Source organism: Podarcis melisellensis (genome assembly GCF_964234715.1).
Source record: "Podarcis melisellensis genome assembly, chromosome: 1".
Classification (NCBI taxonomy): Eukaryota; Metazoa; Chordata; class Lepidosauria; order Squamata; family Lacertidae; genus Podarcis; species Podarcis melisellensis.
Genome location: NC_138528.1, coordinates 108,545,417 through 108,570,209, shown reverse-complemented (window position 1 = coordinate 108,570,209; position 24,793 = coordinate 108,545,417). Strand labels below are relative to the sequence as shown.

The window sequence follows — 24,793 nt, the reverse complement described above, 5'->3', positions numbered from 1 at the left end:
AAAACACATTTCTTATCCCTGGCATAAATTAATGTACATCTCTTTTCTTCTTCCACCTGCTCAACCTTAGTATTTGCCAAAACAAATTGCTTCTTTTCCTTCTTCTCCTTGCTTTTTAATTGCTAATTTTGTGCTCTACCTTTTTACATCCCCTCCCCACGTCTCACATCTCGGATTTTTGCTTAGTTCCCCTGCCCACCATAATAAATCAGCAGCTCCTGACTTTTCTATTTCTCAAAACAAAAAAAATCCTTCCAGTAGCACCTTAAAGACCAACTAAGTTAGTTCTTGGTATGAGCTTTCGTGTGCATGCACACTTCTTCAGATACGAAGTATGCACACGAAAGCTCATACCAAGAACTAACTTAGTTGGTCTCTAAGGTGCTACTGGAAGGATTTTTTTTTGTTTTGACTATGGCAGACCAACACGGCTACCTATCTGTAACTTTTCTATTTCTGTAACTTACATCTCCTGGTCCTTTATAGAACTCTTATTTCTAAACCTTCTCAACCAAATGGGTCATAGCTCATTGGCAGTGGACCTGCAGTGCATGGAGAAGGTCCCACATTCAATCCTGGGCATCTCCAGGGCTGGAAAAGACGCCTAGTCAGTATAGACAATACTGAGCTGGACAGATCATCTAAAGAAATAGCAGTGGAAGAAGGAAAGCAATGAGCAGAAGAAATAAAGGAAGATGCTTTGCTACAAGGCAAATTCCTATGCCTCCCCCCTATGCCTCATAATTTTCTTTCTCTACTATTTCTTCTGGTTTCGTCCTCACCCAAACCTACATCCAGTCCTTTTTCATCCCATTTCTTCTTCTTCTCATTAAACATATTGCTTTAGTTAATTTTGCTTTCTTTCTCTAACTAATCCCTCCTTGATTTCTGGTTAGTTTTCTTTGACCTTTAATTCTAATTTTAACACAGAAGTGTCAACAATGGTTGATTCTTCTTCACTTGCTATTGGCTAGTTTTTCATCTTGCTTTTCGGTGGCATCCAGTGTTAGTCAAACTTAGAGCAGACCCATTAAATCAGTGGTTGTCTGCTGAATTCTGCCTACTCTGAGAATCACTAACATTGGATATCTCCCTTTGTTTCTTAATTACTTGAACAAATCTTATTTGAATTTTATCAAATACTCTTTTTGAGTCTTATCAATCAGATCTTCATGCTAACAGAACAGAAACAATGTTCTTTTCCTTAGCTAATTTATCTGAATGCCCCTTATATGCTGATCTCTTCCTGATCTCTCCTCTGCATTAAATATTATTAGCAATTCTCTTCTTCCTTCTGTTTTCAATATTGTTAATCATACTCTTCTTTCTTCCTTGCATGAGTTTAGTTTCATGGTTCTCCTCATATTTTTTTTTAACAATGCTTGTGTTTCTATTATTTGAAATCCCTAAAGGTTCTGATTCAGGCCGTTTGATTCTTGTTGTTTACCTTCATTAGAGTTTTAGATTCTCTCATTTGGTCTTTTCATATTGATCAGCATGTTCAGGATGATATCTAGCTACTCTTTTCTATTTCTGATCTGTCTTCTTCTTTTGCCAATCTTTCGTCATGTCTTCTTGCTGCTTCCACATGGCAGCCTGCTCATTCTTTGAAGTTAAATCTTCAAACAGAAAATAGAATATCTTATTTTTCCTGTCTCTTCTCTTCCCGTTCTTTTTGCTTCTTTGATTTATGGCTGATGTTATCAGTTGTCCTTCTCTTCCAACCAGAGATCTCAGAACCTTTTCCTTCTTTTTTCTTCACAGACTTTATTTTCAGCTAAGCTCTGTCATTTTCGGTTGTCAAAGCCAGCTAAAATTCATTCATTTCTTTTTGTTTATTCTGTCCATCCTTTGAATCATTCTCTTATTTTCTGACACTTGGATTATTGCAGTGCTCTTTTGGTTGGTCTTCTGAATTACCCTCTTGTTGCTTTCATTTTGTCACCTGCCTTATTTTTCCTCACACAAATATGATCATGTTTCTCTGCCTTTGATTCCTCTTCAGTGGTTACCTTTTCCTTTTCACATTCAATTTATGATTCTGCAACTTGCCACAAAATGTATTCAATCTCGGACTTCCTGTTATGCAATGAACCCAGCAAGTCGCCCTCTCGGGTGCTCTGATGCCTGGGAGGGGTCCCCATGGAGATTAATGGGTAAGGGGCATGTCTCCCTTATCCTTTTGAGGGTAGCAAAAGGGCACAACCTGTTGTCGTCCATTAATGCATTTTTGGTAACAACTGGACTGACTGTCTGTAAAGCACTTGGAAGAGAATAAACTGTTGAGTTGGATGTAATGGAACTGAGGATTGGCAGGATGGACTGCAGGAAGATTAATTAGTTTAGGGAGGAGGATGGAGAGGAGATATGGATTTTGTTGAGATTACATCAGCCCACCCTCTTGAAGCTTGAAGTTGGAAAGAAGAACAGTGAAAGGGACGGGATGGACCACAGTGTATACCAACTTGACGGCTTCTGAGACTTTCAGACAGAAAAGAAGAGATGTGGATTGTGTTTATTTATTAATGAGCTGGTTGTATGTAAAACTGAGGATTAAATTTGGCAAAATCTGAAGGGTGGGTGATGCTAGGAGATTGGCAGTATTAAAGGGGGGGGTGTTTATTACATATTTTTACAAAAGAATTATAGGGGTTTCGTTTTCACCCTCTGCACGCCGCACCAGTGAGGCTGAGTTGTTGATTACTGGGGCCAGACGTCAGACAGCAATGTTCAAGACTATGTTAGGGAGGAATGTGTGTATGTTGACTGGGAGGAAACAAGATCTGTTTTTCTCAGGTAAAATGTTACTCAAGAGGTGTCAGGAGGAAATGTTTGAAAGTTTGCCCTTTAGTTGGACTTTGCTTTCAGTTCTGCTAGAAGCAAGTACTAACCATTATTCAGCCACTCGTTTTATGTGAAGAACTGCACATAGCTCAAAAGCTTGCACAACTAATATATAATACCTTTGTAATACAATGGTATCAGTGCTCAAATTACAGACAGCAGAAGAGAATCAGAGTTGAATAAAGAGGAGTCAGCCACACCTGGGGCTGCTGTACCACTCACTGGGGAATTGGACCAGGTTCACTGTGTGCTCCTACAGAAGCTTGGGCTGATGATTTGGAAGCCATGGAAACTGAGGCTGGTGGTCTGGAGTCTGCAGAGCTTAGGTCCTTTAGGGATGCTATTAGCCCCAAGACAGATAGAGGAATCAGACCTGCCCAGCAATGCAAGGAAAACATCAGAAGGAAGGTCACAGAAAGAGTAAGTACTTGTCTTCAGGACAGAGTGCTGGCCAGAACCACAGGTGTCAGGCCAAGGTGGTGGAGCCTGGGGAAGACTGAATGAAGACTGAACGAAGAGATGTATTAGGTCTCAGTTCATCTCCAGACTTCCTCAGAGCAAGTTGCTCACTTGGTGCTGCAACCACAGAACTGCCTTGCTGCCTTGGCCTCATGGGTACCCAATTAGTATGGTCAGAACCACCTTCCACTTGGACACTCAGGGTGGGGTGAGTTAAAGCCAAGTCAGTGTCTTGGATCCAAAATGTTCCTCCTAGTAGAATATCCACAGCAAATAATTTGAATGAACGCTTACAGAGGAAATCATTCAAGGAGGATCCTGTCAGTGCTCAGAAAAGAGCAAGCCTTCTTCCTTCGGCCTCCCAGATCTTACAATGTCATGGAACTGATATGTTTTCCTGATTCATTGCTAGCTTTCAAAAATGAAGATTTAACTTGTTTTCAACTGTTTATTGCCAAATGTTCCTTCTAGAACAAAGATCTTTTATAGTAAGACTGTACTGTACACACACACAAAACAAACATAGCTGTCTGAAAGGAGAGGCAAACAGCTATTGACCTGAAAGCTGCACTATGAAAGAAAATTCACGGTAAAATCAGGTAATTTCTGCCCATTTGACTCTAATGCACAACAATAACATTAGCAGATTTTTTTTCTAAGGAACATGGGCTCAACAATCATTATTATTTCTAACTGAGGTGATGCATGCTTCAAGTCCAATGTTTAAAATGCATCTTGATCAAGCTTCTGTTGCTCTCTTTGGTACACCGCATTGAATATTGACCCAAGATACCAAAGTTAAATAAGGACAGGATGCCAGCCTGGATTTCCTTGTTACCATTAGCTACGTGAATCCTGGCTTGCAATAGGGCAACACAGCAGACCTGATCTTTATATTTGCTCGGGTGGCTTAAAACAGCTTTCAAACTGGGAATGCATCACATTGATTAAAAGGAATTGAATAATTTCCTGTGACAGGCTATGGATTCCCTTAAGAGTTGTCAGAAATCTGTGGACAGAAAACCCATGCAGTTTCAGAAGGGGAAGTGAATGCATAACTTGATTAGATGAGATTTTTTGCTGGAGGCTACTCTCCCTGCCTGTCTCCCATATACCTCAAGGGATATGACTACCATATGCATTTCGATCTACACTTATTTTTAGCATTAGGTTTACTTTAAGTAAGTGAAATGCACTAAGCATAGGTAAGTACCAGTTGAGATTGCGCCCATGAGAGTGTAGTACATTACTGACAAATCATGTTAAATCAAATGGCGAACACCTTTTTTTAATTTCTTTTTTTACTAGGGGTGTGTATTATTTATGATCCTACAGAAGAGAAAGCTCCATTGGATATAAATACAGCACCATCAATGAAAGCAGCAGAAGAAATAGAGTTGAGCTCCTAAAGGATTAGGTAAAGGTAAAGGGACCCCTGACCATTAGGTCCAGTCGTAACCGACTCTGGGGTTGCGGCACTCATCTTGCTTTATTGGCCAAGGGAGCCTGCGTACAGCTTCCGGGTCATGTGGCCAGCATGACTAAGCCGCTTTTGGAGAACCAGAGCACAGAAACGCCATTTACCTTCCCTCCGGAGTGGTACCTATTTATCTACTTGCACTTTGACGTGCTTTCGAACTGCTAGGTTGGCAGGAGCAGGGACTGAGCAATGGGAGCTCACCCCGTTGCGATTATTCGAACTGCCAACCTTCTGATCGGCAAGCCCTAGGCTCTGTGGTTTAACCCACAGCACCACCCACGTCCCATCCACAGGCCAGGAAACTCTGAGTAAATATGCAGAGGACCAAGCTCTTGTTTTTATCCAGACAGTCCCACTTTCTGCTCTGCCCTATTCTATTAAGACCAAAAAGATAATCTCTGTTCTCTCTGTGAGTGTCTTTTGTGCCCGGAATTCCTTTTCAGCCCCAAAGACTATGGTGGTTGTTTGTTTGTTTGTTTTTAGCCTTGCAGTACATATTACTGCTAATAGGATTTATTTGTGTAAAGCCTGCATACATAGAAGACAAAAAGATGCCTAGAAGTCTGTGCTTGTTTTGGTTTTTGGTTTTTTTTACAAACCTGTAGTAGGTAAGCTGATTTCTTCTTCATGATGCATTTGAAAATCAAATTAAGAGTGGCGTAATTCATGGGACATTATTAATTGGGCAAAAGCTTCTTTTCAGTCTCAAGAAGTTGAAAGTTTAGTATTATACTAAACTTCTACCTCAGGGATCTCCAACTGGTCAACCGCGATTGATAGGTCGCCGGGTGATAGTGGTAGATCGTGGTTGATCGAGGGTTCACTTTCCTCTGTGGGGCAAAAAGGGCATCCACCCCCGCCCCCTTGCTCGTCCCTTCATTCGTGCAAGATTGCAAAAAAGGAAGATGGAGTTATTGCTGCCGTGTTTACTACTCGATAAGCATTTCATGGCGTGTCCCCCCCAAAAAAGGAGCAGAAGTAAGGCATCCCCCCAAAAAAGCTCAGCATCTTTGGCCTGCCTCCTAGCTCAACAACTTTGGGTTCCCTCCCAAATGGGTAGATCACTGCTAGATTTTTTTATCCGGGAGTAGATCGCAGTCTCTTGGGAGTTGGACGTCCCTGTTCTACTGCATGCACATCATATCTCCTGCTGTATACCAGTCCCCCCAAAAAAAAACCTTGGGTCCTTGGCCGAAGTATTGGGAAATTTTAGAACAGGAAGGAGATAAGTTGAAATTACAGAGTTTTGAAAAGCTAAAGAGCAAGGTGTGTGATTGGCTCCATTATTATCAAATAATGGAGGTTTACAATTTGGATAAAAAAATTGGTTTTCAGATGGAAAAATCAAAACTGGAAACACAGTTATTAGATTCCAAAAGTAAAAACTCGTCAAAAATGTATAACTTGCTGCTGAAATGGAATACTCAAGATGAGATGGTGAAATCAGCTATGATTAAGTGGGCTCAGGATGTTGGACATAATATTATGGCGGCTGACTGGGAACAGTTATGGACTACTGGTATTAAATTTATGGCATGCAATGCTTTAAGAGAGAACATTATGAAAATGGTTTATAGATGGTACATGACACCAGTCAAGCTAGCAAAAATTTACCACTTGTCTGATAATAAATGTTGGAAATGTAAAGAGGCTGAAGGAACATTCTTTCACCTTTGGTGGACATGCCCAAAGATCAAGGCCTTTTGGGAAATGATCTATAATGAAATTAAAAGGGTATTTAAGTATACCTTTCTGAAAAAACCAGAGGCCTTTCTCTTGGGCATGGTCGGCCAATTGGTGCCAAAGAAGTATAGAACTTTTTTCATGTATGCTACGACAGCAGCAAGAATACTTATTGCAACACATTGGAAGACACCAGATTTACCCACCCGGGAAGATTGGCAGATGAAGATGATTGACTACATGGAAATGGCAGAAATGACCAGCAGAATTCGAGACCAGGGAGAAGAGAAGGTGGAAGAAGATTGGAAGAAATTCAAAGACTATTTACAGAAATATGGCAAAATTAAAGAAGTTTAGAAAGAGACTGGTATTAAACAATTTGACTTTTGCATAAGCTGTGTTTAGACTATGTGTAATATATTATTATGAAAAAGCAGGTAACGTTAAATCAGAAGGATTTGCTGAAACAACAAATTAAAATAGAATGCAAAAAGGGAGGCGAGAGGAAGTCAAAGGAACAAGTTAATGAAAGGACATTTTGGAAAGTACAATTTTATGTGCTGTTTTCTCCCCCCCTTTTTTCTTATACGTTTGATTGTGCATCTTTTTTACTTGTCTTGTAATTTTTCTTTTTTGTATTTGTGTAGTGTGTAGTGGTTTTTGGTTGTTATTGTTATTGTTGAGCTTAATGTTAAAATTTCAATAAATATAATTAAAAAAACAACAACAAAAAACCTTGGGTCCCCCCAGCTGTTTTTGAACTACAATACCCATCATCCCTGACCCTGCTAGCTAGTAATGATGGGAGTTGTAGTCCAAAAACAGCCAGAGACCCAAGTCTAAGAAACACTGCTGTAACTACTACACAAAGAAGATGGTCTTTTCACTTTATTGTGAGGAACCTGCCAGGTTCTCTCCCACTTCCCATCTCCACTCAAATCTAGTCCTTGGGTGAAGTATTTGGCCCAGTCATTTTCATACATTTTGAGGAGAATGTCCTCTGATGATTGGATTAATCTTTGGGGAATGGACAAATTGTTAAGAATTTTCATCGTTGACTTCAAATTCAAGGTGCTCTCAGTTTGTTCATTTCTTTTTTAAAACAACAGAAATGGCTTTCCACAGTGTGGCTGCTCAGGCTCCATTCTCAGAACAGACTGCTCTTTGGGAATAATGCTACATCATGACATGTACAATATAGATATTTCTCATACACATCACTTGACTGGAGAAGTTATCTTCGGAGAAGTGCAAATTTTGAGTTGGCTGTGTTTTGATTTGCATATTGTTAAGTGTGAATTAAGCAAGTTTGCCTTTAAATGAAAACTGGATCAAATCCCCCCCCCCCATTCCCAGTTAAAAAGTAACATGGAAAGTAATTATTAACTACATGGAAGGGAACAGCTACTTCTGACCAGCCTGGAGAGATCAGGGAACTGCTAACATGGCATAAAGCACCTGAAGATAAAGCCCAGTATCAATAAAAACACTTTTAACACACTCTAAAAGGCTTTATTTACGCTTGTTTTGGTTGACCTCTATAACTCACTCCTGGTTTTCTGCTGAGCCATGTTAAACTTGCACCAATGAAATGTACGGTGCCACAGAGAGCTGTCAGAGCTGTCATTGTATCACCATAGCTGGCAGGATTTCTGGCTGTAGATATGAGATGGTCTGAGGAAATTGCATATGCAAACCTATTAAATATAGGCCTTTTGTGTTTCACACCTTTAATTATTTTGGCTTTTTTCTCCCTCAAGTTTCACCTAAATTTGCTTTCCTGTAATGGAGGGTTAGCTAACATGGTGCCCTCCATCTGTTGTTGTACTCCTGCTCCCTGTAGTACCAGCCAGCTTGGTTAATAGTCAGGAATGATGGTAGTTGAAGTCCAGCAATATCTGGGGAGCACCACATCGCCCACTTAAAACACAGAATTTCTATGTGGTGCACGTAAAATATTTAAACAAAATAACCCTCTAGAATAAGGACACTTAAAATCTATCCTAGAAACAGAAAACTACCTTTAATGCCTGCCAAAATAGGAAAGTCTTTTTCAAGCACCTGAAGTTTACCAGAGAGGGTGCCTACCTAATCTCAACTGGAAGGGGGTTCTATAGGATTTTGCCCCAAATACTGAATGCACAGCTTCTGGTAGTTACAAGCCATGTATCTGAACCATGGGGGAGAGGGGGGGGCTAACTGAGATTCCTTTCAAAGATCACAGTGGTTGGGCAGAGATATAAGGCATCAGGAGGTGCTGAAGGTATCTTGCACCCAAGGGCCTTGTACATTAAGACAAGAACCCTGAACCTGGTGCAGTATAATATGGTATAATAAGTACCAGTGTTATGTGCTGACATGTTCCCATCAACAATCTAGTCGCAGCACTGGGCACCAGACAAAGCAGAAGGGTAGCCCCATATGGAGCACATTGCGATGATCAAGCGTTGAGAGTGAATGCTCATTAAATAGCCAACTTTGCCTAATACTCCTGCAAGCAAATCATGATGAAGGGTCATCTGGAAGCTGCACTAATGACATATCCAGGTTGTCACATTATCAAGACATGTGTTTCCCTGCACCTGTACTGCAACAATGGCTGCCTGCTGGTGGAGAGAGAGAAAATGCAGAATGTGTTGATGTCATAACATGGACTCTTCCAGAAGAGCTTGCAACACCAGCCCTGCCTCATACACAACCTGTATTCCCATATTGTCAATGGCTAATTTTAAAATTAGACAGCATCTTAAAAACCAGAGACATCGCCTTGCCAACAAAGGTCCGTATAGTTAAAGCTATGGTTTTCCCAGTAGTGATGTATGGAAGTGAGAGCGGGACCATAAAGAAGGCTGATCGCCGAAGAATTGATGCTTTTGAATTATGGTGCTGGAGGAGACTCTTGAGAGTCCCATGGACTGCAAGAAGATCAAACCTATCTATTCTGAAGGAAATCAGCCCTGAGTACTCACTGGAAGGACAGATTGTGAAGCTGAGGCTCCAATACTTTGGCCACCTCATGAGAAGAGAAGACTCCCTGGAAAAGACCCTGATGTTGGGAAAGATGGAGGGCACAAGGAGAAGGGGACGACAGAGGACGAGATGGCTGGACAGTGTTCTCGAAACTACCAGCATGGGTTTGATCAAGCTGCTGGAGGCAGTGGAAGACAGGAGTGCCTGGCGTGCTCTGGTCCATGGGGTCACGCAGAGTCAGACACGACTAAACGACTAAACAACAACAAATTTAAAATCCACAGGGTGATACCCAGTTGTCAGTGCATGAGTGGAATGGACTTCCCCTTCCCCTCCTCCCCTCTGGAGCTCTAACCAAGGAACACCCCAAGAGGAAGAGGAAGTCCTGTTGTACAAGCAGTACCCCCCCTCATACAACATTGGGTTTCACCCACAGTTTAAAAGCAAAGCAGCCTAGATGCAAAATGGATTTGTTTACAGTACAACCACATACACAGAGAGAAACTCTCTCACATACATTTATTACATTATGGTATACTCAGTCCCTGGTCTATACACGCCAGCTCCTAGGGACTGAGGCTGTTTTGGCCCCCCTGATTTTTTTAAGAGGGCCAGACTCCCTCAATGTTCAGAGGGCATTTGGCTCTATCCCATGGCTCCTTGTGACAACATTAGGATGTCGCATCAGGCCCCTCAATCAACTTGAGAAGCTGGTGCCTCTGCCCAGTCCTAGTCAAGATTTCAGGCTACTCTGAGTAATTTCAGGCTGCTTCATCCTAATGGACTTCTCTGGGAAGAAGAACCAAGAACCTTAACCTTTATTTGAAACCATGCACACAAACCCAGGCATGGACAAACACGATATGACATTTCTCTAGGGATGAAACATTTCCTACTACAGATGGTGTGAAAGGATTTAATCGCAATTCTCCATGTGAAAACCCATGATTTCATTGACATGTACCTCCAGCATTAGACTCAAAACATTTTCTGGTGGTGCTTTTAATTCTTTATGTATTCACAACTGGAGAAAAATCCTGCCTTCGGATACAGAGTTCTCATTTTATGTAAATCAAATCTGCTCACGTTGATACCCAAAGGCAGCTAGCTGTCTCACTGTGGACTGTAAAAGCTGGATGACATAATTGACAGTGACCTTGTGTATGAATGACCTTGATTTAAAGCACCTCGAGACCATGGAATTTTATTTATTGGTTCAGCAGAGTTTTAGACTAACATCATTTCGTTGTTTCATAGATGAGCGCTGAGCATTAGAGTAAATGTGGCTGTTTATCAAGCCGTTACTATTTCTCAAAATGAACAGCACATAGATAGTGCAATGAGTTTCATTATACCATCCCTTACATATTCCAAAAATCATTAACTTGGCTACAACAGTTTTTTTCCATGATATATGATAATGAAGTAATAAAATACATAAACCTCTTATCTAAACCAACATTTGGAAGCTGCGTTTATATGGCTTTGTGTAGCATCTGGGTTCCTCTGTGCCATTTTTGATCTATTTAGAGACGCTGATTAAATTTAACACAAAGAAAACAGCAAACTCTTTCCCAAAGAGAACAGCTTAGCACAGCTCCAAGAAAAATATATGCAAAACACTCACAGATAGTTTATAATGAATTATAACCCCAAAGACGTGGTTTACATTTTCATATATTTGGGGGCCATAGAGAAGAGGTGTGTTTGGATCACTGTTCTACAATATGAGTTTTGACTGGCACTTCATTCATTTGTTTGTTTTACCTTCAGATACAGTAACCGCCACAGGGACGTGGGTGGCGCTGTGGTCTAAACCACTGAGCCTCTTGGGCTTGCCGATTCAGAAGGTCAGCAGTTCGAGTCCCTGCGATGGGGTGAGCTCACATTGGCTGTCCTAGCAGTTCAAAAGCATACCAGTGCAAGTAGATAAATCAGTCCCGCTGTGGCAGGAAGGTAAATGGCATTTCCATGCACTCTGGCTTCTGTTGTGCCAGAAGTGGTTTAGTCATGCTAGTCACATGACTTGGAAAGCTGTCTGTGGACAAACACCGACTCACTTGGCCTGAAAGTTAGATGAGCGCCACAACCTTATACAGTGGTACCTCGGGTTAAGTACTTAATTCATTCTGGAGGTCCGTACTTAACCTGAAACTGTTCTTAACCTGAAGCACCACTTTAGCTAATGGGGCCTCCCGCTGCTGCCACTGCGCCACTGGAGAACGATTTCTGTTCTCATCCTGAAGCAAAGTTTTTAACCTGAAGCACTATTTCTGGGTTAGCGTAGTATGTAACCTGAAGCGTATGTAACCCGAGGTACCACTATAGTCACCTTTGACTGGACTTAACCATCCAGGGGGCCTTTACCTTTACCTTACAGTAACCTTGTAAAACAGAACATTGAAAATTACCAATATTCATGCGCATCCCTGAAAATGGCCAAACAGGGAAGCAGTTCATATTACTTTTTTTGTTTAAAGCCAAGTGAACATTCCCATGGCGCATCCTCTTTCAGATGGCAATGCAGGGCCGGCGCTATCATTAGGCAGAGTGAAGGGGCTGCCTCAGGCAGTTGATTTTGAGTGTCATTAGAGAGCAACAAACTGTTAATTGTTTAATGTATGTTTATTGCATTTTTGCTCCCAGAGAAAGGGACTTGTGGGATTTTCTTTGAAAACAACTAGGCCAGCTTGGGTTCCTTATGTGCATAGGGATAGGTTTGGGGAAGCATCATTTGCTGTTCTGTTGTTCAGTCAACAAAATGCCAAGGGCCAACCCTCTTGCAAGTTGGAGAATTTCACAGTCATCAAACTTTAATGCAAGCTCTGTAATGTTTGCTTATTCGCCAACGATACGAGTATGCAGAGTTTTATGCAAGTACTAGCAATATTTAAGGATACGTTGTAAATCAATCAATCAATCAATCAATCAGTCAGTCAGTCAGTCAGTCACAAACTTCATGACAATGCTGTCAAACCCAGACCATTATAATAATGGTACTCTGTTCACTGACATTGTTTTGGAGTTACCATCCAATCTGATATGCTGAAATGTATATTCCCTTGAAGTGATGATGGTAGCCATTAACAATAATTGTTATATTTCTTATCCTGTCTCTATGCCTATATAACTCTCTGTTATATTAGTTTTTGTTGTGAAGTGTCCTGAGACCTACAGGTATAGGACGGCATACAAAATAAATAAGTAATAAAATAAAATAAAATAAAATATTTCGTGCTTTTATCTTGTATTTTTATGCTGAGAGCTGCTCTGAGATCTACAAATGAAGGGTGGAATACAAATTTATTAAATACTAAATAATAGTAGGAGGGACACATTACTCTGTCCCAGCTCCTGCCCACCTAGCAGTTCGAAAGCGCGTCAAAGTGCAAGTGGATAAATAGGTACCGCTCTGGCAGGAAGATAAATGATGTTTCCGTGTGCTGCTCTGGTTCGCCAGAAGCAGCTTAGTCATGCTGGCCACATGACCCGGAAGCTGTCAGCGGACAAACACCGGCTCCCTCAGTTAGTAAAGAGAGATGAGCGTGCAACCCCAGAGTTGTCCACAACTGGACCAAACGGTCAGGGGTGCCTTTACCTTTAAATAATAGCAGTAGTGGTAGGCAATAAATATGTAGGCAGATTATTTTTAAAAGTAAGAACGATTATCTCAGCTTCCCTCAGAGGTACCTGAGGAAATCCTATCAACGGATGGCTCAGTAATCTGCACAAACAATGTTGGGTAGAAATCTGTATCCTGAGGCAAAAAGTATCATCAACAAGCAGAAAAATTACGTATACAATCCTGGCTGGTGGATCCTGCATTATCAATTTTGGTTTGAGTCACACTTCACAGTCCCACCAAGTAACTGTAAGGTCAAGAGACACGATTACAGTGCTTGATGGCTTAAAATAAAGCCATCCAGACATGTAGCACTTTTCAATATCAATCCTCACCCCCAAGAAAAAAGCCCAGTTAGGACCAACAACACAATGGAGGATTGAGGATTGAGTAAACGTTTAAAACAGAAAACAGTGAAGCAAATTACAGTGTTCAGCTGCATGCACAAGTCTCATTAAATTAAAAAAAAGAAAGAAAGAAGAAAGGGACATGTCAAAATTAATGTGATGCTGCTACAAGACAGATGAATTACAATGTGCCTGGTGGGGGTGGGGTGGGTATATGATGGGATATTTGATGATGGGCAATAAATAACCGTAGCCGTACTGTCAATAACAATATCCGTTACACAAGCAACGCCAGCAACACTGTCAGGAAGATCGAAAGCACTTACGTTGTTTTTCGTAAACCACCAGATTTGGCCGAGATCATATAAGTTTAACAAAATATGAACTGCAACAGACCAAGTTTGGGTTATGGCAACATGATGAAAAGATGCAGTGAGCCCTGTTCTTAGTGATGACAGTCTTTAGGTGGAATCTATACACATATAAAAAAAGTTCTAAGAATGCTTTTTCCAAAAAGCGTTTTTTAAAAATACATTGAATTTTCCATAAGCTCGCCATCGCCATCTAGTGTCACATTGTGTATTGCACTTAAAACACACTTAAAACGTTTTATTTGCAGCTGTATAGCTGAGCCCTGTGAACATGAATGGGCTATCACACATTTAAAACAAAGACAAAAAACCGCCCATAAAAGTCATCTGTAAGCATACACCCTGATTTATATGAAGGTGGCTTACAAGGTCAATACTTATTACTATTGATTAAAACTAGGACTACCCTCCACACAACCACCATTACTAATTCTACTACTTCTTACCTGTACAGATTTCTGCTGGTATTGGTACTGAGCACTCTGCAATGTGGCAGTTTCTGCTTTTTCAAATTGGTTCTTCACGCTTGCCAAGCCTCCAGGTATCCTACAAGCCTCTGTTTCTTCGAGAGCCTGGTGGAACAAACAAGGGTGGTATAGTGCTTAGAGCGTTGGATTAGGATGCATGAGAGGAGGAGTTCATATCCTCACCCAGCCATGAAGCTTGCCGGGTGCATTGAACCAGTCGCTGTCTCTCAACCATCATCTTACTTAACCATAGTTGCTCTTCTGCCTGTTCTTCCAAATGACGCTTCTGCATTTTGTAGGATTGTGTGGGTTTTTTTAATTAAAAAGTCAGTTTTTTAAAAAAAGGAGTTTTAAAATATTAGAAGTGCACAAAGTGTAAGATGCGAATTATTATGCAATGGTGATGTTGTTGGTTTTTTTAATGCAGAAAATGTCTTTTGACACTTGTTCCTTGTATCCCGAACAGCAGCTCATTCACATACATTTCTTAATAAGCCATGCCAAAGTTAGAAAGCAAACCTATTAGGAGGCTGTCATCAAAATCCTTAAAATATGAATGGGCTGTACATTATGAAGATTCCTACTTAGAGAAGCTTGCTGCAGTATTATTACTGTACCTCATTGATTTAAAAGATTAAAGCCATACTAACAATAAGCAGATTTCAGAATCCCCTAATCCAGAGCTTCTTCAATGCCATTAACTACTTTACACTGTCAGGTGTTCAGAGACAACGAAGAGATTCTGCCGTTACACAGCTACAAATTAATCTCTTTTCAAAACCAACATGCAAAGTCTCAGAGGCCCCTTCCATAATGCAGATGGATTAGCACAATAATGCACGCTGCACTCTGTGTTTGGAAAGAACTGCGTTTCAGACACTGACCCAGAGAGAGCCACAAAGTAAGTTAGAAAAGCCGAGGCTCAATGACAACTTGGAAACTGGGATTCCAGCGAGACTTTTAAAACACTGGCGGATCCACAATGCATCTGGAAGCCACTGGCTCCTGACAACCACAATGATGACTAATCACCACCACTTAGGATCTGCCCATTACCTATCTATCTTCCTTTGTTTTCCTCTGTGCTAATAGGATCCTTGTGTTTTGAATACCATGTAAGAGGAGGAAGCAGGAAGCAGGAAGGGAGTGTGAACCAGCAGGTAATTTTAGGACGGGGTGGGAAGGGGTGGGAAACTGTGAACCCCAACTCCCACCAACCACAGTCACCATGGCCAATGGTCAGGAAAAAACAAGAGCTGTGGTTCAAAACCATTTAGGGAGCCACAGCTTCCCCATCTCTGCTTTAGGGTAATAACCCTGATCCCAAGCTCTGCCTGGAGATTGGGTCATGCACGTGCATGTTTGGCCTGGGGCAAGCAATATACATCATGCACAAATGCACATGACACACTGACAATGACTGCTCTTACTAAAGAAAAGCAGCCTGTTTGAATCTAGAACAGTGTTTCCCAAACTTGTGCAGCCAGCTATTTTTGGGGACTACAGTTCCCATCATCCCTGACCACTGGTCCTGCTAGCTAGGGGCGATGGGATTTGTAGTCCAACAATAGCTGGAAACACTGATCTAGAAGCCTCAGGTGACCAGGAGGTGCCTCATCTTTTCTCCATTTTTCTACTGGCCATTTCCCCTTTCTTCCAAACTATCCTCAAGATCCACATGTGTATACCAGATGTGAAGGGGGAAGGCAGATCTTGAGTAAGAAGATGGCCCATTGGAAATGGTAAAGGACCCTCCCCCTACTCACGGCTTCTCTGATAAAATTTGCTGCAGCTGCATTGCGTGCATTTCTGTATAACATGTTGTTTGCCCCTAAGTATAGAGATCCCATTTGTTTCTTATACATCACAGTGTTGTTCTCTAATATCCAAGTGTGAGTGGGTGAAGCATATATTTCATTCTTTGGGTGCCAGCTTGACAAATCTGCACATTTGCTTCCAGCATTCTTATATATTAAAGCTGTGAAAAACAGATGAGCACACACTTTGCAAATCTCCATTGCGCACTTTGTTTTCCAGGAATGCAAGGGGATATATTGCCAGAGTGCGTTGTGCAAGTTTGTGGGATTAAAAAAAAAAAACACAACAACACCCAAACAAACATGTTTTGAACAGGTATGAATTCACTCAGAGACTTCATAACTCCAAGGCTAAGAAACTGCTTCCCAAAATAGCTTCAAAAACATATTGATTTTTAAAAAACAAAAAAACACATGCTACTTTGCCACTAACCTAGAAGAAGAAGAAGAAGAAGAAGAAGAAGAAGAAGAAGAAGAAGAAGAAGAAGAGAAGAAGAAGAAGTAGTAGTAGAAGTGGTGGCGGTGGCAATGGGATACTTTTTAAATAGTATATTTGCCCACTGATATCAGGACCATCTCTACCATTAGGTAGAGTGAAGAAGCTGCCTTAGGAAGCAGAAACTTGGGTGGGGGCAGGCAGCAGCAGTGAAGTGTTGGAAGAAACAGTTGAATATGCGACACAACGTGCCTTGAACCTTCAAGCCAGCCTGCCCTCCTCTGGTGTGGTGAAGGGAAAATTAAACTACCAGTCCAGTTGGTTTCAGTACGTGGAATGGAGAGGGGCACCATCTTGATCTTCACCTTTATTCACAACGATTTACATGTCACAAGGAGTTGAAATCCTAGGTAATGTTGTTACAAAAAAGAATCTCAGTCATCTCCCCCACAACAAGAAGGGGAAGTTGCTCCCTCCCATCTGGATCTCACCTTTTGCAGATTATTATGGAAGCACAAAAAGACATGCTTTTCTCTGTATCAGGGCTGGAAACGGCATGGGAAGAATAATGAAGCCACCGAAGGGCCAAGAACATCACATTCAAGGGAAGCGAGTGGCAAGGAGACCATGGCAAAGAGATATGAAGAAGGGTATAATGTCAAAAATTAAAGAACTGAAAATAAAAATCCTAGCAAGGCGTCCTTCCCCTCCAAAACAAATCAAGCAAAAATTCTGTGTCATGTTCTATCTAAGCTAGTGGTACAAGTAACTTTCGTTATTGTGGTTTGCAGGGCATTAGGGCCACCCAAAGACAGATGGGAAGCAGCAACAGCGTGGCAGGGGGATTGGACACCACTGCTTTGTGATAAATTACCTTGCTGATCGGACCTCATTAGAATATAGCACTCTGCCTGTTTAACTGAACACTTTGTTGCAAACTAGGAGATGGTGGAAGCAGTCACCTTGGGAAAGGCTACCTCTAGCAAAAAGAGTCACGTCTTGTCTATTGAAAGAGAAGTGAACTCTAATAAACCAGGTATGGTGTTTTTAAAATGTCTTTTTAAACCACCAAAAGTCTATAAAAACACTCTCCTGATAAGGAACTGGCAACTTCCTCCACCAGTTGGGTGGGAAACCGTTCTCAGTTTAGTGCGCAGAGCTTTCCATTAAGATTTTCCACATTAACAAGTGGCATGGAAGTTCTTGTCCTGCACAGTTTGCATGATTTTGTTAAAAATCAAACCCTGTTTGTGACCTTGTGTGTCAACCCCAGACACACACTTGGGGGCTGTGCTGCTCCTTCTTCCACACACACCTCTGTTGCCTTGCACAAAATTCACATGAACCTTATTTTCCCAACAAAGACGGCTCCCTCTTGGTTCCTGCCGTATGGGAAGCATTTTGGACTATATCAAGGGGAAGTTGAGGTGTCACACCTTACATTTAGATTTGGGGTCCTCTGTTTTGAAATGGCAATTTCACACCAGGGCACTAAATAGCCAAAGCTGCCAGGATCTGACATATTTCTTAACAATAACAACAACCCCCAAACACTATAGCAACTAGCAAGTCAGTGGGGAATGTAATTTTCTTGAAATGTCCAAGTCATTTTGGGTAGCTAGTACATATATCTGAGGAGCAACTAGGCATGTCCTAACAAAACAGCACCGGTTTCCAAAGGATGCAAAAGACATGAAGTTACGTTTGAAGATCTATGTTTTGGCAGAGCAAATGTGAACAGTCAGTTATATTAGCAAGCGGCCATTTCATGCATGCCTAGCGCAAGCCAGTGAATTTTCAATGATTTGTGGTGGGCAATTTTAGTCTGACACTCTTTAAGCTCTCCAATGAATGTTACTTATATAAAAGGCCACTAGCAAATATCTACTGTCTGTTCAGACATCATGTTTGGGAGAAAGTAGCTCTAATTTCAGTGTTAGGTTTAGCTATGTATTGAGTCCTTAAATGGCACAAAACATTCAGTAGTCAGTAAATTTACAATGCAAAGGTGTGTAGAGTTCTTAATACAGTTCTTGGATTTGGAGAGAGATTACAGGTTTCTCTATTTTAATTATGGAAGCAGTGTATCTCTTTCTCTCTCCAGCACAAAAACAAACAAGCAAAATCTCCTTGCAACACACATTTTCTCTGACCAAAAGTGAAATGCCAATCAACCAAGCACCTCTAATGCAACAGTTGTCATATGATAGGTAGAAAAGGTAATAATAATAATAATGTTCAATGGCCCTTTGTTGGATGATTGTTTGAGGTGTTAGAAGGCAATGAGAAGCAATTGTAGGATGGTTGATTACAGTAATTTCACTATTTCTGAACAAATGAAAAACACAAGTAACATTTGAATACTGCATTGTGTGAAGGCACTCAGTGTGTGTGTGTGTGTGTGTGTGTGTGTGTGTGTGTATGAATATGAAAGAGAGAATACGTTTTGAATAATTAAATGTATGAGGCCTGTTCTTCAGATAGGAAGGAGAGTAGCTCAGTGGTAGAGCATTTGCACTGCATGCAGAAATTTCCAGGTTCAATCCTTAACATCTCTACAGGTAGGTAAGGCTGGAAATGCTCACTGCTCTGAAATCCCAGAAAGCTGCTGCCGGTCAGTGTGGACAATACTGAGCTAGATGGAACAAAGGTTTATCTCAGCATAAGGCCACTTCCTGTATTCCTCTGTGAGAGGCAGGAATTGGCAACCCCTCCCAGTGGCAAGTCCTGTTCCTGTGGCTCCTGTGTACTGGACTGTGTGCATGCTTAGGGCAGAGTAGAGGCATCACTACAGAGTTTGCAAATGGCCCATAGTACTCTGCACAACGCACAAAAGTACACTTCATTCACCGGCCTCCTCAGCTACATATTGCAGTGCAATGCAAAAGGAGCAAGCCATTTCCAGCTGTGCAGGTCTAAAGAACTGCAAGGAATTTGCTACTGCTGCTTCATCATGCCCAATGGACACCTGTTGGTCATACATTACTATCAAGGATGGGGAGCATGTGGCCCATGGGATGTTGTTCAATTCCAATTCCTAGGCACCAGTTCCTAGGGGCCTGCTCCCTCCCCCCACCCACCATTTGTTCACAATGATCAGGGAGTGGAGAAGACCAAGTGCCGAGCCAAGCGTGGCGTGGCTTCAGTGGCTGGCTCTTCCTCCTCCTGCCGCAGAGGGGAAAGAGGGAGGAAGCAGTCCCTGGTTGGTGGCAGTGACAGGAGGAGGAAGAGGCGGTCAAACCGTGGAGCCCAGCAAGGTGTGGCATAACTTCAGCGGCTCATGGTTCCTTCTCCTGCTGCTGCTGCTGCATAACAGAAAGACGGGGGAAGCAGCCCCTGGCTGGTGGTGGCAACAGCAGGAGGAGAAGGCCAAACACAAGACAGGAGGAGCTGATGGCCATTGAAGCCACACTGCCACTGTGTTTGGCTCTGCCCCTTAGCTCCTCCTGGCATCCTGATGTCACGTATGTGTCATCAGCCCCCCCCCCCCAATCTTCTGTGCAGGTTGGTGCTTCTGACAGCCAGCATGGCCCATGCTCAGGGATGATAGGACTTGGAATCCACCAAAATCTGGAGGTCCACATGTTCCCCTGCTGTAGAGTCTGGGGACCAATAATAATAATAATTTATTATTTATACCCCGCCCATCTGGCTGGGTTTCCCCAGCCACTTTGGACAGCTTCCAACAAAACACTAAAATACAATAACCTATTAAACATTAAAAGCTTCTCTAAACAGGGCTGCCTTCAGATGTCTTCTAAAAGTTTAGTAGTTATTTTTCTCTTTGACATCTGGTGGGAGGGCGTTCCACAGGGTGAGCACCACTACCGAGAAGGCCCTCTGCCTGGTTTCCTGTAACTTGGCTTTTCACAGTGAGGGAAGCTCCAGAAGGCCCTCGGTGCTGGACCTCAGTGTCCGGGCTGAACGATGGGGGTGGAGACGCTCCTTCAGGTATACTGGACCGAAGCCGTTTAGGGCTTTAAAGATTAGCACCAACACTATGAATTGTGCTCCCACCGACTAAACAGCAAGAAGTAGATTAGGCAATACCTTTAAAGTCTCCACATTACCTGGGTACTTCCTTTGAGGCACTTAGTGATGCAAAGCTCTAAGTATTATGCGTGGAACTTTTATTTTGATACTTGTATTCTGGCACTATTAAATGGGGCTGTCAAAAGAAGATTTGTAGTTCCTTAATTGCTTGACTTTTAAACAACCAACCGATTTTCATATTAAATTTGCATATTACCCAAACTGCCGTATGGGCGTGTTTTTAATATATCAAAGAAGACAGATTTTGTTTGCGAAAATTTAAGTGATCACTCACTGTTAGCAAGGAACGGGACCTTTAATATTTTATTGCTCATTCCTCCTTACCCAGAAACACACCGAAAGCAAAATAGCCTCAAAAATAAGTATTGTGCCATGAACTTACAGCCTCATGAATTAAAATTTGCCCCATCTCTGTTTCAAGTTACCCTCTATGTATAAAGCAACTATAACAGTGCATTCCAGCGCATGCCTACTCAATATTAAGTCCTTCTGAGTTCAATGGGACTTGTTCCCTGCTAAGTGTGTGTAGCAGGGATGGAGAGCTTCTCACCAGGCCTCCTCATTTGGCCCAGAAACCATGCCCATCTGCCCCAAATCTGATGTCATATGTGACATCAGGTGTGGAACAGGAACAGATGCAGCTGAATTGGCAACTGTTGGGGCCAAGATATGTAGAAAGCAGGAATGATGTCTCTGTGCATCGGAAGTTCAATCCTGCATGGTTCAGGTGCGTGAGAGAGTTCCCTTGAATTTTTCCTTTCGCTGTTTCTTTAGTGGCAGCATTGAGACCCTCCAACTCATCCCTCCCTTATTTGCTCTAGGAAGGGAGAAGTTGGAAAGCCTCTCTGGGTGGAGAGGTGGTGGGCAACAGGGCTGCCAGCTGTAGCTGCCAGTTTCAGGTTGTTGCCCCCTCCCCACAAAGCATGGGGTCTAAGAGAGGTGACCTTTCCCCACCACAACAGGGGTGTCCCTAACTGTGAGCATAGCTGCATCTTGTGCATTGACAAGTTTTCACATTCAAGTCAGCTGGAATGGATATACCCAAAATGGCCTCAGCCCTGTATACCAGAAGAAACGTCTCCACCCCCATCCTTCTGCCCGGACACTGAGATCCAGCACTGAGGGCCTTCTGGTGGCCCCCTCAATGTGAGAAGTGAAGCCACAGGGAACCAGGCAGAGGACCTGCTCGGTAGTGGCACCCACCCTGTGGAACGCCCTCCCATCAGATGTCAAGGAGATGAGTAACTATATCACCTTTAGAAGGCATCTGAAGGCAGTTCCGTATAGGGAAGCTTTCTATGTGCAATTATTTATTATGTTTTTATGTGTGTTGGAAGCCACCCAGAGAGGCTGAAGCAACCCAGTCAGATGGGTAGGGTATGAATAATAAAATTATTATTAGTAGTAGTAGTGGTATTATGCAACATGGAGGATATGGACAAAACAAGGGCATCTGTAACACTCTGGTAATGGTGTATTACCCTATGTAAAGCAGCCAATTTTATAGAAGCATGGATATGACTGCAGGCATCAAGCCTTCTGCTGGTTCCATATTTCCTGGGATTAGAGAATCCATCTTCATTACAATTCACTAATTATTTCAATGATCTTTTAACATTCCTGTTGCTTTTCTTACAACAGGAAGCAGCTGTGGCTGCACTGCAGTCATTTCAAGCAACAACTACTACTACAACAATACTAAGCTGCCGCCACCATGGGAATCTGCAGATATTCCTACTCCTTTAACTGGTTTATCAAGTGACAAGAGTGTAAACAGATCTCATTTCTCTGTTGACTAAGCCAATTCGAACAGATTTTATGCCTTCAGCAGCAGGAAGAAGAGAAATTGGCCAGCAGTATGATGTACACAGTACAAATTTTTATCTGTCATACCTTATATTTAACCCTAGGTAATTTTAAAGATGCTACATAGCAGTCGTAAAGTACCATTAATGCTGGAATGTAGCTAAATAAATTCTAATCAGAGTAAACCCACTGAAACCAATGACCAAAATCAGTCCCATCCATTGACTCCAATTAGTTTGCTCTAAATATGAGCAGTACCATACAATTCATTGGGTGGTAAGCAATGCTAGTCCTACTCAGAGTAGACCCACTGAATTTAATACACATTACTAACTTAGGTTCATTAATTTCAGTGGGTCTGCTCTGAGCAGGACTTGGTTGAATGCAACCCATTGGGCCAAATTCAACTAACTGGTCCCATTACGGCCAGCCCATACAAGGACTTCCGCCCTCTTCCCTCCCCACTGAATTGGCTCGTGTGTGTGTGTGTGTGTGTGTGTAAGTAAGTAGAACTGCTTACATATGGAAGAGAGGAGAGATTGTTCCACTGAGCAAGCAGGAATGCATGTGCTGACAACATCTGTGGCAGTGTGACATTGAATCCATATTGTACAGGGTGAGTCTTTTAAAAGAGCCCACGTGGAACAGGTGTACTCTGTATCCATGGGGCCTCTTTTAAAGGACTCACCCTGTATATTAGCTTAGGTTATGTATGCATGTATTATATTCTGCATTTATATTCCACTTTTTTCTCAAAGGAGTTCAAGCTGGCATGCATGGTTCTTCTCCTCATTTCATCTCCACAACAACCCTGTGAGGTAGGTTAGGCTGAAAGGCAGTGACTGGCCCAAGGTCACCCAGTGAGCTTCATGGCTGAGTGGGGATTGGAGGCATGGTCTCTAAGCACTACACCACACTGGCTCTGGGTTATGCTTTTCCCATTTTTCTAGGTTTATGTTACCATAGCTTTTGTACTTATTTTGCATTCAGATATAGAATCACAGAATTGTAGAATTAGAAGGGATCACAAGGGTAAGGTAAAGGTAAAGGTACCCCTGCCCGTACGGGCCAGTCGTGACCGACTCTGGGGTTGCGTGCTCATCTCGCTTAAGAGGTCGGGAGCCAGCGCTGTCTGCAGACACTTCCGGGTCACGTGGCCAGCGTGAAGAAGCTGCTCTGGCGAGCCAGCACCAGCGCAGCACACGGAAACGCCGTTTACCTTCCCGCTAGAAAGCGGTACCTATTTATCTACTTGCACTTAGGGGTGCTTTTGAACTGCTAGGTTGGCAGGAGCTGGACCGAAAGACGGAAGCTCACCCTGCCGCAGGGATACGAACCGCCGACCATATGATCGGCAAGTCCTAGGTTTTACCCACAGTGCCACCCGCGTCCCTCATCACAAGGGTAATCTAGTCCAAATGCCTGCAATGCAGGAATCTTTCGCCCAATGTGGGGCTCACACCCACAGCCCTGAGATTAAGAGTCTTATGCTCTACCATATAGATACAGACACGGCTTTTTTCCAGTTGGAACTCACCATAACTTAGTTCTAGCACCTCTCAGATGGGCGCCGTTGTTATTATAAGAGAACAAAGGAGGCATTCATGCTGAGTTCGGACACCTCTTCTTCTAGAAAAATAGCACTGGATACATATATACATACACTTACCAACCTACTTCTATACAAAGCAATTGTTTTTCATGTTAACTGTCACCCATCCTAAGTCTTAATGTTATAGTGAGAGAAGTGGTGTGTGGGTATATACGATAAGTGTGGCTGCAAATTTCTGGATCCCACAGAAAAGGGGCTGCAATATGCCCCCTCCGTCCAAACTGTTACTGGAGGCTGAAGCCTCTAGGGTTAGGGTTGGGAGGCAATTTTCAGCTCCATCTGAAAGACGTCTACAAGTGCAGAGCTTCATTTATCTTCACACTAGTGAATAGCAGACATTCACTTACATGGGGAGAGTAAAGGGCTTTTTAATGTTCCATTCGGCGTTACATAAAAAAAGTTGGACTCCTTTCTGAAGGTTAAAAATCCATCATATACACTGCTATGGATTTACTTCACAGACACTTTTAAAAGATGTCTTTAATTTGGGATGGTTCCCTTTGCATCATGAAACGAGATTATTCTGATATGATATCTGATTGACTTTTGTTTCCTTGACTTTAGGATTTGCCAAACATCGCAAAAGCAAACAGGAGCCCAGGCTCATTTTATTATGCCTTGGACGTGAATTCTCATATGCAGCTAAGCAAAGATTAATCCGTGAGCAGAAGCTTCCATTGGGAGAGCTGACGTCAGCACTTCTGAGCAGAAAGCAGGCACCCAAGTGGGAGCACAGCAGCGCTCCCTCTGACCCACGTTATTATCTTTGCAGTGAGCAATTTATTTTCCTGAGCTCTCCAGGAATTAGTTACACCTTCAGAACAAA

The 24,793-nt window shown here is 42.3% G+C and overlaps 1 protein-coding gene across 1 annotated transcript in view; it reads right to left on the bottom strand.

Moving 5' to 3' along the window:
• XIRP2 (xin actin binding repeat containing 2) overlaps window positions 1-24,793 on the bottom strand; it is a 77,255-nt gene that overhangs the window by 27,117 nt on the left and 25,345 nt on the right. Inside the window, exon 3 of the mRNA XM_081923127.1 lies at window positions 14,223-14,348. Within this exon, the coding sequence (XP_081779253.1) occupies window positions 14,223-14,348 (126 nt within the window). The remainder of the gene's footprint in view (window positions 1-14,222; window positions 14,349-24,793) is intronic.